This window comes from Amblyomma americanum, chromosome 8, assembly GCF_052857255.1.
Source record: "Amblyomma americanum isolate KBUSLIRL-KWMA chromosome 8, ASM5285725v1, whole genome shotgun sequence".
Classification (NCBI taxonomy): domain Eukaryota; kingdom Metazoa; phylum Arthropoda; class Arachnida; order Ixodida; family Ixodidae; genus Amblyomma; species Amblyomma americanum.
Genome location: NC_135504.1, coordinates 17,707,884 through 17,723,979, shown reverse-complemented (window position 1 = coordinate 17,723,979; position 16,096 = coordinate 17,707,884). Strand labels below are relative to the sequence as shown.

Genomic DNA, 16,096 nt, shown 5'->3' with positions numbered 1-16,096 from the left:
TGCCACATGTATCAAGACATTTTCTTTTCTCGGAATAGGGTACATCATATTTACTGTTATCAGCCGGCTTGACGCAATGAAGCCAATCCTTAAATGTAGTATTGACGCATAATTTTATACTGCGGGTGAGTTGCGATATATGCGATTTGAAAAGGTCGGCCCGTTTTTTTATTATACAGGCCAGCGAGATATATTTCTATATCAAGTTGATACGGCAATGAAAGAAAATAAAACCTTTCAATAATTTTAATTGCATGCAAAATAAATGATAGATAACTCCGAAACATATCGGCTGGAAGATACACATACCAGCACCTTTTCATTGTTGAAGAGAAAAAAATTCGTCTGAAAGCTGGACGCAATGCAGATGCATGGAACGAGCGCAATTCTGTTCTCATTGTTGGCATTTGTGATCATTTCTCGAGAAAAGATTTGTTTCGTTAATAACAGAACACCTTTGCCTAAACAGTGCATGCACTTCTGAATATTTCACTGTCAGGAAGCCATTTGTTGTTGTTGTTGCCTCAAATACGATGACGCATACCCACGGTGGTGGATTGGCCAGGGTTTGGTGCCATTCAGTTGTGTTGGTCCTTACTTCTTCGTTCACACCTTTGGCTGAACGGGCCCACGGAGTGTCTTGCCTTCTGTCCAATCTTTGTCCTGACGAAAACGCACGGCGGAGTGAATTCATCGGTAAGTAGTTTTTGGCGCCAAGTCACTCGTACCTGACCCCGCCAAGGAAACCGCCAAACGAACATTGCCGAATAAGTGTTCATTTCATGTACGACAACCACCACTCTCAACTCCTGGCCGCTGCCGCGAACATCCTGAAAGGAAGATTGCTGAAAAGTTGGTTGGCCGTGACTGATGTTGAAAGCACGAAGACTCCGTCCCATGGCCTAGCCTTAAGTCTCGGAGGCTGCTTAGGCTGCGCGGAGCAGTGATCAAAGTGTCAATGCATGCTGATGAGTCGCCCTGTTCAGCCCCTGCCCGCTGGTGTTGCTGGCGGAGGATAGAGGGCCCTGCGGACGGCGCTGAGGAGAGGGCGGATACGGCCGCACTCGCCCCGGAAGTCGTCCATGCTTAGGTCCCAAACCATGAGGCCCGCGAGTCCCACTTTCTGAGCGAACCGGGCCTTGCGCGTCAAGGAACGGGGCCCGTCGAAACAGACCCACTGGTCACCAGAAAAGGCGTACACTCCCGCCCTGGGGTCCATCATGGTGGACCAGCCACCAGCCTTGATTGCGCTGCAGATCTGCAAGAGAGAAAAGCACAGGTGTATTTCTCATGTCCAACATAATTGGACAGAAACTCGAAGTTACAGGTATAGAAATGTTGAAACTAATGATCCATTCTTCCGATATGCAATCAGGCAATCAAAGCATCGCTAAAGTTACCATCACTCGAAAAGAGAAGAATACTAGTACTATTATCACACTTTCACAATTTGTATCACAGTCACTCCTCATTCGCTTCATACTGTATTAGACCCGCCCACCGTATCTTTCCGCGCTTAGATCATGCTCTCAAAATCGAACCCATGTTTGCACGTATCCACCGCTTTAGTCATTCACCATTGTTTCTCGCCGTTCACTACTGGAACAAGTTAGCGGGTGATATTATATCATGAGGCCTTTGTGCAAAAACTAAAGTGTTTTTTTTTTTTACAAACAAATTCTGGTTAGGAAGGCTCGATTCCTGCATATGCTCAACTTCGAATTTTCTGTACTTTTTTCCCATTTTGCCTATTGTTCTGGATTTGTGTTGCTTCTCGAGCTATGTGTGGAGCATTGTTTATATGAAACTGTACAGCCCCCCTATATAATGCCTGAAAAGGGCCTTTAGGGTATGTGAATAAATAAATAAATAAATAAATATGTTATGGTGTTTCCATCGCTCACATCCAGCCGTTAAGACTTCGGTATTAAACCAATGAAGAACGCTCTTAATGATAGTAAAAGCGCCAACAACAAGAAAATGCAAGTCTGCCGACGGGATATCTGCGGATATATTGAATGTTACGCTAAAATCTTAAAATATATGAACAAATTGCGTTTATAAGCTATTTCTCGTTCAGAGGTGCCTTTGTCCAAATTTGTTGCGTATGTGATAGATAAAGTTTTTATTTTTCAAACGTAGTTAAACCCTTAAAATGAAACTTCGGTGGTTATCAAGATGGAACTCTCCGCTGAATTTTAGAGTGCGCTCTATGCTTCCATCTTAAACATTTTTGACGAGGAACGGAAACATAAACGGCGACATTTCACCCAGAAGTTTCTGTCACAGTGGTACATCCTCCCCCTTCTTACTATTTTAAAAAAGGGGTAAGCCGTACAGTATAATTGGTGGCCATGTTAGTCGCTCTCTCATCACTGCCAACGTTCAATCGAGAGAACATGTGGATCCTGTATAGGACCGCTGGAAGGCCGTCTACAGAAGATGTGAAGCGAAACCCAGAAGCGACGTTTATGTATGTGGCGGTTAATAATGATTGAAATTGACTTCCTTGTTTGCGGAGCACCTTTCGCTACTTTTGGAGCTTGCGCCTTCTAATTCAAAATTTCAGTTTTCGGAAAGACTCTGAGCACTCCGTGCTTTATAACCACTCCGAGTTTTGTAAAAATATAACTGAAACTGCAGGCCTATGGCGCCGCCTGCTTAGAAACATGGGAAACTTTGACAAAGCTGGTTTTCTGACTACCCGAGAGACGTCGAAGCGCGGAGGCCGTAAATAGAGTTATTGCATTAATACCTAGAGCAGCGCGCACATCTGCTGAGTAGGTCAAATGTTTAGGGGAATCCCCCAAGGCGGAGTAAATTTGTAATGAGGGGGTAATTACTCATTGTCGCTTGGGTGGATGCCAGTTAGTAATTACTCCGGCATTATCTGCTGAGTAGCCGCAGAAAGCATTAAGTTATGCGGCTAAGCCCCAGAACTAGACAAAGCTTTCCCCGCCTTTCACTCGGTACATTTACAGAAATCAACTGTTTCCACGCTAAAATATCGGAAATGGGATTGCCGTATGTAACCGCTGGATGATTTCTCCGTCCGGGTTACGCTGTATGGAGTCTCCTGCAAAAGTGATGTGCGGCTTTGCCGCCTAACTTGGATGCTTTTTGTGCAACTCGGAAGACCTACGCGCACTTATACACTAAATATAGCCATGAAATGCTATCCGCAAAATGTCCTGAAAGCGAGGCGACAAAGAACAGTAGGGAACATTAAATTGTCCGACCGGCCCAGGCAAGCCGGGCTGTCTTGATGCCACATTTCCTCTTTTTCTGTCGCCGGGCATACTTAAGTTAGCCCTACCCGAAGCTGAGACCCAGATGCAGCCAATAAAGCACGCCACAGACTGCGACGTGGTACCGACCTTCTCGCTAGTATTTTCGGTCACTGCAGGCTTCGAAAACTGTCACGTGATGCTCACTCCTTTCTTTTCATTCCCCCATGCCTGATAGCGACCAGTTGTTCCTCTTCCCAGAGCTTTCACACAGTATTCCTTACCTCGTAATATGAGAGCACACCGGGAGAATCTGTCACGGGCCCTGGCTTGCCGGCACCTTTCGAAGGAGATCCAATCTCGTTGAGGCGGGGGTTGGCAAGCGTGAAGGATGTGGCGTAGAAGGGCACACCCAGGACAAGCTGGGAAGCTGGCGCTCCCATGGCTAGCAGAGTGCGCACCACATACTCCTGCAATGAGGTGGTGTGGTTAGGTGGCTTACGGTGGCAAGGGGCTGTCATGTGCTGAGTTAATAAAAAATGCAAATACAGCCGCAGTTTACTACGCTGTGAAACTGCTACACAGATGCATCTGCACCGATTGCCCAATAGCACAATTAATTGTATCGTGGTCATGTTGTTTGTGTACTATTGCTCCATTTTTACTGTCTTCTTGATAGAAACTCACCTGCACCTTATGAATATCTAATCTTCACAGGGATCGAAAATGACAGTATCGCTTACACATCTAATTGATGACGGATAGTTGATGAAAGATACATATGACGTGTTGGCTTTGGCTTTGGATATACCGGGTGTCCCAACAAAAAGTAACCAAGCATTCAAAAAACACGGAATGCCCTAGGCGCGTGAGAGCAACTGAGGGTTCTTTAGAGTCGCGTGGCCTAGTCTGCACTATTTTTTAGTTCTTCAAAGTTAATGGTTTATCTAAGTCTAATTAGCTAACTTTTCAAATAGTGAATTCAGGAACAAAGTCTCAATGTAAGAGTTGTAGATCACTGTGAAAAGCAGTTGATTGCAACGTTTGCACCAGTATACCGTTAACGTAAAGAAGTTTTTTTTTTCGGCCTTAAACCCTAGTTGGCACAATAAAAAAAAGCGTCTACTTGTCAATAATGGAATTTAAACATCCCAAGACGCGTCTTAGAGAAAAGAATTCAGTTTCACTAAAGTGCTCTCCCCGATGAGCCTTTGCGTGCACATTGGGGCAGAGATGTGACCCAGCAGCTGGTCACGTGATAGCGTTCTTTTAAGGCCAATAAGTAAAGCTACGAATATCGTACCGTGACGAAAACAGCGCTGCTAGCGGTTTTGTGAGACGATCTACAACTCTTGCATTGACACTTTGTTCCTCAATGTAATAAGTAAAATGTTAGCTAACTAGACTTAACTAATTACTTAACTTTGAGAAACGAAAAAAAATACTGCAGGCTAGGTCACGCGACTCTAAACGACCCTCAGTTGGGCTCACTTGGCGGGGACATTCAGTGTTTTTTTAAAGCTTGGTTACTTTTAGCTTGGCCGCGGCATATTCGAGGAACTCTGCGACCCTTAATTTGAACGCTGCTACAACCTGGTTCAACCAGTCACGGAATATTTCACGCGCTTAAAAAATGCGGCTTGGCTCTATAATGTAAATGTTTGCAATCAAGTATGCTTTTGCATCGCATTCGCTGTCGTCCAGAAGCTCTAAAAATAAAAATAAAAGCCTGACGTGTAGGCTCCTCATGCCTGCGATTTGTCGCACGCGCGAGAGAAAGCGCAAGGTTAGCACTTGCGCTAGTTTCCTTATCAGGGACGGTTAACACCAGGCACAGAAAACAGGGGGACAGCAAACAGGAGTGCTGACTATCGTGCAGTGTTTTATTGCTGAGGAGCAATGCAAAAGGGCCACCTGGACGTCGTTACCTCCAACCAACCAACCACCCAGCCCTGCACTTGCACTTTCACAGACGTGCAGTAAAAAGGCCGAGCACGTGCGCAGCACTCGTGTTTGCTGTTGTGGGCAATGATTTGTGCCGTGTGCAAAGAGTAACTTAAGTGAGTGCACGGAAATTAACGAGAGCAAGTAATCAACAAAAAGAAAGCCTGGAATGCTTACAATGCTTAGCTCGGGATTAGTTTCGTCCACGGCCGATTGAAGAGGCGCGTAGTGACCAATCACGGTACTCCAGGCTCCGTAGTAGTCGTACGCCATGAGACTTGCGAAGTCTAGGTGTCTGCACGTTGGAAAAAAAATCGTGAGTACTCCAGTGTCACTAATTTCTAGTGCATACAAAGTTTTTCGATCAGACAGACTAGAAAAAGGACGTTAATTCCATGGTAAATCCCCGATGTTAAATGGGAGAGCTTTTAGTTTGCTCGTCACGGCAGAACTGAGCAGAGACAGCTTTTCCCCAGCATGTGATCAATAAGGTGCTTGAATGCTTCCTGTAAAATAAAGGTACTTAAGTTACAAGAATGATCGGGTTTGCGTTGTTTTAAAGTAATTGATTTCACAACCGTTAAACCAACATGTTTTCCGTCATTTGTCGACTAGCGTTGGTGTGCGGAGATGCAGATACCATGCACTTACTTGAATATCTCGGGGACTTGGTAAGCTTCCTCAATGACTTCGATGCTTCCCGAAAGAGCTGCCGTGAGCAGGAGAGGTCGACTGTACTCAGCAAACACCTCTCGCAGGTCCTTTGAACGAAATGAAAGCCCGGAAACCGTTAACGTGTTGACAAAATAAAAAAGCCTGGAGCTAGGAATAAGAGGCCCTCCTTATATCCGTTGAGAACTTCACTCTATGTTCTCTTGACATTATAGTGCTGTTTATAAATTTCTCTATAAATTGTCTCGTGGCAGTTAAAGAAAGCGCGCCGTTCAAAACCTGACCTCAGGAACTGAAGCAAAAACTTTTCAGCTGTCCGTCAGACCTCACTACTTAGTGACGTGAGGTATTGAAGCATCTGAACTTGAAACCTTCTTTGGCCGCAGGCATGTACCAATAAGGTTCAGGAAAAGGCCTCATAAACAAGTTTTTCATTCGGGCAGATCCTATTGACAATAAAATTAATTTTCACGAAGACATATGATGCATGTTTTCATTAAACCGTTCGGTGTGCATTTCCCACTTTTCTTCTTGATATATTCGAAGTTCATAGACGTTTATATGTACATTTGGTTGTAATCAGCGGAAACGGTACAGAAGCTTGAGAGAATTTATGAGCTAATGCATGCACGTGGTATTATGGCTGTGCCTGGTGTTGCCTTCGGTAGAGTCAGTCTGATAGCAAATTTAAAAGAACGTATCCCTATTTCGGAAGGTAATTGCTAACTCTCGCGCGGCTACAATGTTTGCAATCAATAGGCTATGGTGCTCTTTCCTGACCTTCAGCAGCAGTACGAAGTTCTCCTTGTCCGGTGGGTTGGAGGGACACACGCCGTATTCGCAGTTGGGGAACTCCCAGTCGACGTCGAGCCCGTCAAAGCGGTGCTTGAGCAGAAATGAGGCAGCGTGACGAGCAAAGTTGCGCCTGGCAGTGGCGTTAGCCGCCAGCCTTGAGTACTTCTTGTCCGGACCGTCGCTGTCCACCGCCCCGCCCAGAGACAGGAGAACCTTCAGCCGCCGGTTCGCCGCCTTCAAGGACGTCACTCGCTGCGATACAAAGGATGGTTACGCATCTTGTACTATCGCCACAAGCTGCTAATTAGATGCAAACAAATTAGGAGACACGGTGAACTTCAAAACAAATCAGCAGTAGGCTTCAAATAATTCATGCGTCGAAGTAATCAATGCCAGCTAGTCCGCTATGTGGTCATGTAATTTTTACTGCGAACGCGGTAAATTCCCACATGCATTGTGTCATGTGGGCATAAAGAATTTACTAATCAAACACGAAAAAAAGGGGTTCCTGACTAACTATATTTCAGTGTTCTCACAATTTATGCGTGAAGTTCAATGGCCATTGGTGCAGATATGTAACTGCTATGCCGATGTCAGAATCCTAATTCCTTTTGAGATAAGTGGCGTGGATGCTGAGTAAATAAAATTAACATCCACTTAAAGTAACTCCTGGCAAGTTAAACAATTCAGGACAAAGTGTGCAAGTATATTTATGTCATCATGTTCAGAAATCTGTTTTGTGCAATACAGCTATTTGTTCTTTCATTTTTAGATGTCCAAAACATATGAAAATAAAAGTAAGAAAACTCCAGCACGGATTTATTCATGAAAACGTTTCTCACATATTTATTTTGAAGAACGATTCCACATAATAAGAAAAAATAGAGTCTTATTGCACTTCTCAAGATCTGATAACTCACGGGCATAAGCACAGTAGTATTCCACTGTCGTCTGTTACGAAATGCCGAATCGAGCAGCGATAGCGATCGCAGAAAAAGAGAAAGCTGAGAAAAATCAAGCTTGAGCTTTATTCTTCCGTTTGTCTCGTTTATCGCCACGTTTGCTCTTGCTTTTCGTCAGAAAATGCGGCATTACTTACAGTGGAAACTTCTGTCGCTCCCATTCACGCTGATGCAAAGTGATTGCAGAATGGCAGTGCGCCGTCGTCGGAAAGCCACAGAATCCGACATGTGCCAAGACAGTCAGAAGCGCGATTCGTTTACAATTCTCGTTGATCACTAATAAAGAAAGCATTTTTCCTGAATTTCTATTTCATCTTTTGTCATAAAGTTTCCCCACAACACAGATGGAGAACTGAGGATTACGAATTAAGATAAATTTAGATGTTACACTTTAAAGAAATTGGCTATTTTTTCTTTTTACTTGTTAACATGAAAGTGGCGTACTGAATTGTTTTTATTAACACCATTCGATTATTCGCTACAATTTTTTAAAGAAGAATCTAACCGGCCAAGTTCACCGCGTGGGGTATCACGCGTTGTATTTCTGATAATATAATAAATAGTTTGAGGACACATCTATGTGTTGGTGATATTAAAGGAATACTTGTGTTACTAATACAAAAACCATGACTTTTCATGCACCAAGCAGAAACATAGCACCAACCTTGTAGAGCTCCATGTCCTCGTCTGCCCAAGGGTCAGCCATGCTTATCAGCAGAGTGGCGGAGTCTAGAGTTGCGAAGGCATACATGATGTGGGTGCAAACCTTCGGGTCGATGTCCTCCGGTGCGAAGCGGCCGCGGTCGTCGCGGTAGATGGACCAACTGGTGAAATAGCACACAATTTTAGGACCATCAGGTTCCTCAATGGCGGGCTCAATAGTCGTGGTCAGCTCGACACGGGCTTCTACGCTGGACGCCGAGACTGCTGCGCTAGGCGTGGTGTCTTGAGCTTGATACGATGCTGTAGAGCTGGTAAGCTGGGCCATAGTCACTGCCGCCTCTGATTGTGACAGGAAATCCGATTTGGTACTCGTGGTTGTTTCAACACTAACTTCGACAGTGGACTGCGCTGTACCCGTCAAAGGTTCAGTGTCTTGATCTTGCCACGAAGTGGAAGGCTCAGACAGTGGTGCAGAATTCACCGTCTTCTCTTCTCGCTGTTCTGACTCGAGCTTTGGTTTAGCATTCGTGGTTGCCTCAACACTATCTCCGAGAATGGACTGTGTGGTACCTGTCCTAGGTTCACTGTCTTGGTCTTGCCACGAAATCGAATGCTCGGGCAATGGTGCAGAATTCAGCGTCTTCTCTTCTTCCTGTTCTGACTCGAGCTCTGATTTATTACTCGTGGTTGCCTCATCACTATCTTCGAAAGTAGCCTGTGTTGTACCTGTCCTTGGTTCAGTGTCTTGATCTTGCCACGAAGTCGAAGGCTCGGGCAATTGTGCAGAATTCACCGTCTTCTCTTCTTCCTGTTCTGACTCGAGCTCTGATTTATTACTCGTGGTTGCCTCACCACTATCTTCGAAAGTAGCCTGTGTTGTACCTGTCCTTGGTTCAGTGTCTTGATCTTGCCACGAAGTCGAAGGCTCGGGCAATGGTGCAGAATTCACCGTCTTCTCTTCTCCCTGTTCTGACTCGAGCTCTGGTTTAGTACTCGTGGTTGCCTCAACACTACCTTCTAAAATGGACGGTGTTGTACCTGTCCTTGGTTCAGTGTCTTGATCTTGCCACGAAGTCGAAGGCTCGGGCAGTGGTGCAGAATCCACCGTCTTCTCTTCTACCTGTTCTGACTCGAGCTCTGGTTTAGCATTCGTGGTTGCCTCAACACTATCTTCGAAAGTGGCCTGTGTTGTACCTGTCCTGGGTTCAGTGTCTTGATCTTGCCCCAAAGTGGAAGGCTCAGGCAATTGTGCAGAACCCACCGTCTTCTCTTCTCCCTGTTCTGACTCGAGCTCTGATTTATTACTGATGGTTGCCTCAACACTATCTTCGAGAATGGACTGTGTGGTACCTGTCCTTGGTTCAGTGTCTTGATCTTGCCACGAAGTCGAAGGCTCGGGCAATGGTGCAGAATTCACCGTCTTCTCTTCTTCCTGTTCTGACTGGAGCTCTGATTTATTACTCGTGGTTGCCTCATCACTATCTTCGAAAGTAGCCTGTGTTGTACCTGTCCTTGGTTCAGTGTCTTGATCTTGCCACGAAGTCGCAGGCTCGGGCAATGGTGCAGAATTCACCGTATTCTCTTCTCCCTGTTCTGACTCGAGCTCTGGTTTAATACTCGTGGTTGCCTCAACACTACCTTCTAAAATGGACGGTGTTGTACCTGTCCTTGGTTCAGTGTCTTGATCTTGCCACGAAGTTGAAGGCTCGGGCAATGGTGCAGAATTCACCGTCTTCTTTTCTCCCTGTTCTGACTCTAGCTCTGGTTTAGCATTCGTGGTTGCCTCAACACTGTCTTCGAAAGTGGCCTGTGTTGTACCTGTCCTAGGTTCAGTGTCTTGATCTTGCCGTGATGTGGAAGGCTCAGGAAATGGTGCAGAACCCACCGTCTTCTCTTCTCCCTGTTCTGACTCGAGCTCTGGTTTAGTACTCGTGGTTGCCTCAACACTACCTTCTAAAATGGACGGTGTTGTACCTGTCCTTGGTTCAGTGTCTTCATCTTGCCACGAAGTCGAAGGCTCGGGCAATGGTGCAGAATTCACCGTCTTCTTTTCTCCCTGTTCTGACTCGAGCTCTGGTTTAGCATTCGTGGTTGCCTCAACACTGTCTTCGAAAGTGGCCTGTGTTGTACCTGTCCTAGGTTCAGTGTCTTGATCTTGCTCCGAAGTGGAAGGCTCGGGCAATGGTGCAGAATCCAGCGTCTTCTCAGCTAGCTGTTCTGACTCCAGCTCTGGTTTAGCATTCGTGGTTGCCTCAGCACTATCTTCGATAGCGGACTGTGGTGTACCTGTCCTAGGTTTAGTGTCTTGATCTTGCCACGAAGTGTAAGGCTCGGGCAATGGTGCAGAGCTCACCGTCGTCTCTGCTAGCTGTTCTGACTCTAGCTTTAGTTTAGTACTCGTGGTTATCTCATCACTATCTTCGACAGTGGACTGTATTGTACCTGTCCAAGGTTCAGTGTCTTGATCTTGCCCCGAAGTGGAAGGCTCGGGCAATGGTGCAGAACCCATCGTCTTCTCTGCTAGCTGTTCTGGCTCGAGCTTTGGTTTAGTACTCGTGGTTGCCTCAACACTATCTTCGACAATAGACTGTATTGTACCTGTCCTAGGTTCAGTGTTTTGATCTTGCCCCGAAGTGGAAGGCTCGTACAATGATGCAGAACCCACCGTCTTCTCTGCTAGCTGTTCTGACTCGAGCTTTGGCTTAGTACTCGTGGTTGCCTCAACACTATCTTCGATAGCGGACTGTGATGTACCTGTCCTAGGATTAGTGTCTTGATCTTGCCACGAAGTGTAAGACTCGGGCAATGGTGCAGAGCTCACCGTCGTCTCTGCTAGCTGTTCTGACTCGAGCTTTGGTTTAGTGCCCGTGGTTTCCTCAACACTATCTTCGACAGTGGAGTGTGTTGTATCTGTCCTAGGTTCAGTGTCTTGATCTTGCCACGAAGTGGAAGGCTCGGGCAATGGTGCAGAACCCACCGTCCTCTCTGCTAGCTGTTCAGACTTGAGCTTTGGTTTAGTACTCGTGTTTGCTTCAGCACTATCTTCGACAGTTGACTGTGTTGTATCTGTCCTAGGTTCAGTGTCTTGATCTTGCCACGAATTGGAAGGCTCCGGTAATTGTGCAGAGCTCACCGTCTTCTCTGCTACCTGTTCTGACTCGAGCTCTGATTTCGTACTTGTGGCTGCCTCAACACTATCTTCGAAAGTGGCCTGTGTTGTACCTGTCCTAGGTTCAGTGTCTTGATCTTGCCCCGAAGTGGAAGGCTCAGGAAATGGTGCAGAACCCACCGTCTTCTCTTCTCCCTGTTCTGACTCGAGCTCTGGTTTAGTACTCGTGGTTGCCTCAACACTATCTTCGAAAGTGGCCTGTGTTGTACCTGTCCTAGGTTCAGTGTCTTGATCTTGCTCCGAAGTGGAAGGCTCGGGCAATGGTGCAAAATCCAGCGTTTTCTCAGCTAGCTGTTCTGACTCCAGCTCTGGTTTAGCATTCGTGGTTGCCTCAACACTATCTTCGATAGCGGACTGTGTTGTACCTGTCCTAGGTTTAGTGTCTTGATCTTGCCACGAAGTGTAAGGCTCGGGCAATGGTGCAGAGCTCACCGTCGTCTCTGCTAGCTGTTCTGACTCGAGCTTTAGTTTAGTACTCGTGGTTATCTCATCACTATCTTCGACAGTGGACTGTATTGTACCTGTCCTAGGTTCAGTGTCTTGATCTTGCCCCGAAGTGGAAGGCTCGGGCAATGGTGCAGAACCCATCGTCTTCTCTGCTAGCTGTTCTGGCTCGAGCTTTGGTTTAGTACTCGTGGTTGCCTCAACACTATCTTCGACAGTGGACTGTATTGTACCTGTCCTAGGTTCAGTGTCTTGATCTTGCCCCGAAGTGGAAGGCTCGGACAATGATGCAGAACCCACCGTATTCTCTGCTAGCTGTTCTGACTCGAGCTTTGGTTTAGTACTCGTGGTTGCCTCAACACTATCTTCGATAGCGGACTGTGATGTACCTGTCCTAGGTTTAGTGTCTTGATCTTGCCACGAAGTGTAAGACTCGGGCAATGGTGCAGAGCTCACCGTCGTCTCTGCTAGCTGTTCTGACTCGAGCTTTGGTTTAGTGCCCGTGGTTTCCTCAACACTATCTTCGACAGTGGAGTGTGTTGTACCTGTCCTAGGTTCAGTGTCTTGATCTTGCCACGAAGTGGAAGGCTCGGGCAATGGTGCAGAACCCACCGTCCTCTCTGCTAGCTGTTCTGACTCGAGCTCTGATTTAGTACTTGTGGTTGCCTCAACATCATCCTCGAGAGTAGAATGCGCGGCTGCTATGCCAGCTGTGATGTCTTGATATTGCAGCGAATCGGAAGGCTCAGGCTCCGGTGCCGAAGGAGACTTCTGTGCTTGCTGTTTTAACTGGAAATCGAATTCGGTACTTGCGACTGCTTGAGCACCATCTTGGATAGTGGCCGGCGTGTCTGCTGACCTAAGTGCCGTTTCTTGATCTTTCCACGAGGTGGAAGACTCAGACAATGATGTAGTCTTCTCTGCTCGCTGTTTGGACACTAAAGCTGATTCCGTACTCGTGGTTGCCTCAATGTGATCTGCAAGACTGGATTGCGCGGCGGTTGTCCGAAGTGTCACGTGTTGCTCTTGCCCTAAAGTGGAAGAATCGGATACAGGTGCCGAAATCGATTTCGTCTTTGCTTTCTGTTCTGACTGGAGATATAATTCAGTACTTGTGGCTTCTTCAAACCCGTCTTGGACTGCGGCCTGTGAAGTTCTTGTTCTAGGTGTAGTGTCGACGTCCTGCCAAGAAGCAGCAGACGTGGGAATTCGCGTAGATGTCAATGTTTCCTCTACTCCGTGTAGTGTTGGGTCTGATTCTATACTTGTGGTTGCTTGAGCACGAACTTCTAGAGTGGACTGCGCCGTTGTTGTTGTAGGTATGCTATCTTGATGTTGCCTTGAGATGGGAGACTCGGAAAGCGGTGCAGAGGTAGATATCTTTTCTTCTCGTCGTTCTGGCAGGAGATCTGATGTAGAGGTCAAGGTTTTCTCAACGTTATCTTCGACAGAGGAATGCGCGGCAGTCTTCCTTGCTGGATGGTCTTTATCTTGCCACGTAATGGATACCTTTGATAGTGATGCGGAAATCAACGTTTCTTCGGATGTTTGTTCTGGCAGGAGTTCAGCACTAGTAGTCTTGGTGGCTTCGCCAAGATTTTCGACAGACGATTGCACAAGTGCTCTCGAAGTCCCAATATCTTGCTCACTGCCAGCGGTGTAAGGCACGGAGTGAGAGCCAGCAGTAGACCCTTCTTTTTCATATGAAGCGGTGAGATCTAATTCTGAGACCGTGTCTAAAGTAGCAGTTTGTTTTATTTCTTGAGCTACTGAAAGAACCGCAGCAGACGTGGGCGGGCCTTCGTGTTCGTCTTTGTCTAAGAGATAAGGGATACTCGACGTACTAGTTTCTGCATGGTGTTTCTGGGACTCAGGATCTCCATTCGAAAAATTGTCTGCGATCGTTTCGTATCCGTTTTTTGAGGCTGTGAAAGGTGAGCGTGATAGTGAGGAAGCTGTGGTTTGTTCGATTCTGTGTTCTTCTAGATGAGGCAGTGTTTCAGACACAGAAGACACTTTTTTCTTGGACTCTGGCGCGTATGTGGCAGTGAAATAAATAGTTTCGGTTGCATGCTCATGAAATATAGTTGATGACGAAGCAGATGGTGATTCAGAAGCTTGCTGTTTTTCACGTGTCTGTGTCGCAGAGACAAGCATTGTGGACGTCACAGGAACCTCGTATGGCCTGCGTGCGGGTATGCCCGGTAGTTTTCCGGGAACGATTGCTTTTTCCTCTAGATTCACAGGTGCCACACTTGCCGCCAAGAGCGCGGGGTTCGTACTGTGTGGTTCACTGTCGTTAACAGCTCGGGTTGGTGACGGAGACGCGCTGGTTGCCTGATGTTTTCTCTGTCTTATGCGTTCATACAGTGGTTTGGACTTTTTCTTTGCCGATGGTGTATGTAGGGTTTCCAAGTTTGTATTAGAAACTGAAATTTTCGTCACCTTCGCCAGCTGGTCGCTTGATGATGAAGGCACTGTTTCTGGCGACTGCGCAACGTGAACGTCGCCATGCTGGTCAGACCTGAACAGTGGTTCGCGCGTGGTTAACATTTCTTCTTTGTACTGTGGGGTTTTGCCTAAACGCGAATGATAGGTAGCCTTTTGCTGCCCTTGACTTGAAGCTAAAATACGCGACCATGACGACTTTAAAGTGTCTTGTTCGAACTTAGCAGAGGTGCGAGATTCGGGAGACGCGGTTTTTCTGCCCCACCTAGTGTGGTACTCTTCTAGCTGCTCTGGAGCTTGAGTGCCATACGGAGGCGTCAAATCGTCGTATTCTTGGTATGAAGGCTCATAGGGAGATTTGTTTGACGCCGAGGAAGCTGTGGTGTACAAGTCCTGCTCCTTTTCCGGAAACGAAGACACCAATGTCTTCACTTCCTCTTCCTGTTTTTCGCGCAGATTTTCTGCGCACTGTAGCAGCGGTGAGGTCTGAGCCCAATGTCTGACTCTGTCGGGTACACCTGCGCGAGTTAGCCACGAGCACAATGCCTTCTCGTCATCATCTCTGCCTCGCCGTGAGGCGAACTGGGACAGCGAGAAGAACGCCGCAGCAGCGCACAGTCCCAACGCGATGCACAGCTTGGCCATCCAGTTTTAGACAACGTTCGATGTTTATCACTGCAAATACGAAGCACGGAAAGTAAACAGAGATAAGTGTGGGAGGTAGACTTTAACAGAACTTCTGAGGCTGGCCTACCAATAGTTTAAAAGTCAGTGCTACACAGAATAAAAAAGAAAGACAGAAAAAAGAATGAAAGAAAGAAGGAAAGAAAAAAGAAAGAAAGAAATGATAAAAGAAAGGAAGAAAGAAAGAAATAAATAAAGAAAGAAACAGCAGCGAGTAAGAGACACAGACATAGAGTTGTAACAATCACTCGCGGTGTCTCCCTAACACCTTGAACCTCGTGCTTTTTTTTAATGCACGAAGGTACAACAAGGCCCGCAAAAAGACCTCCTAAAGCGCATTGCGCATATGCAGGTAGCACACTAAATAAATGTAGCTATAAATGCGTCTTTCCTAATGCCGTGATTATTGCTTCCTGCTGCAAGCTTCGAAGTCCATAGGCCTATAAACATCTGCTGGCATTTATTAAAACCTCAAACTAACCATGGTGGCAATTTATCGCTTTTGCTCTATTACACGTTTGTATGTACCAGGCACCGTTCCAAACATGCACAATCATGGTAGCATAGCGTGCCAACGCAACGCGAGTAGAGTGCGGCGTAGTTGTCAGGTTACACTAGCGGTGAGAGCATAAATATTGCGTTGCAGGGTTGCAATGGAAATTAAGAAGAGCATGCAAACTAGCGCTTGTTACCCGGTAAAATTAAAACTTTTTCAAAAATGAATCACCTTGGCCGTAATTAACAATTAGAAGGATTTTCAATATTATTTACAGGACAAGATCAAAAATCACGCATTAAAATTTTTGCCATAGGCAACTAAACCAATATGCGAATGTGTGACGTGGCGACGCGGGTAAGACGGCTATGCAGCGGTTAAAAAAAAAGAAAGATTATTTGGCATGGTTCAGTACATGATACAGTTAATGATGGCAGGAGATAACGCATTCTGTGAGGCGCACACTTTCAGCTTTTTTTTTGTCATAAGCTGTGTGGTCGCTTGTTGACTTGCTGAGACGCATTGTTAAGGTGGTTTAAAATGATAGCAAGCAGGGAAACCTTGTATTTCTGTTATGAAACGGTACTGTCAA

At 46.3% G+C, this 16,096-nt stretch overlaps 1 protein-coding gene across 1 annotated transcript; it reads right to left on the bottom strand.

The window, feature by feature from the left end:
- Position 1: 1 nt before the first annotated feature.
- LOC144101001 (uncharacterized) lies at positions 2-14,995 on the bottom strand. Its single transcript, XM_077633977.1, has 6 exons — positions 8,265-14,995; positions 6,624-6,890; positions 5,823-5,932; positions 5,349-5,466; positions 3,512-3,697; positions 2-1,258 (listed from the first exon to the last, which is right to left on the bottom strand). Exons 1-6 carry the CDS (start codon positions 14,967-14,969, stop codon positions 983-985), a joined length of 7,662 nt encoding a protein of 2,553 aa, XP_077490103.1. The 5' UTR covers positions 14,970-14,995; the 3' UTR covers positions 2-982.
- Positions 14,996-16,096: the final 1,101 nt, after the last annotated feature.

Coding starts and splice junctions, on each gene's coding strand:
- LOC144101001 (XM_077633977.1), bottom strand. CDS start 14,969: ATGGCCAAGCTGTGCATCGCGTTGGGACTGTGCGCTGCTGCGGCGTTC. Junction 6,891..8,264: donor AGGACATGGAGCTCTACAAG/GTTGGTGCTATG, acceptor TTTGTATCGCAG/CGAGTGACGTCCTTGAAGGC. Junction 5,933..6,623: donor ACTTCGTACTGCTGCTGAAG/GTCAGGAAAGAG, acceptor TTTCGTTCAAAG/GACCTGCGAGAGGTGTTTGC.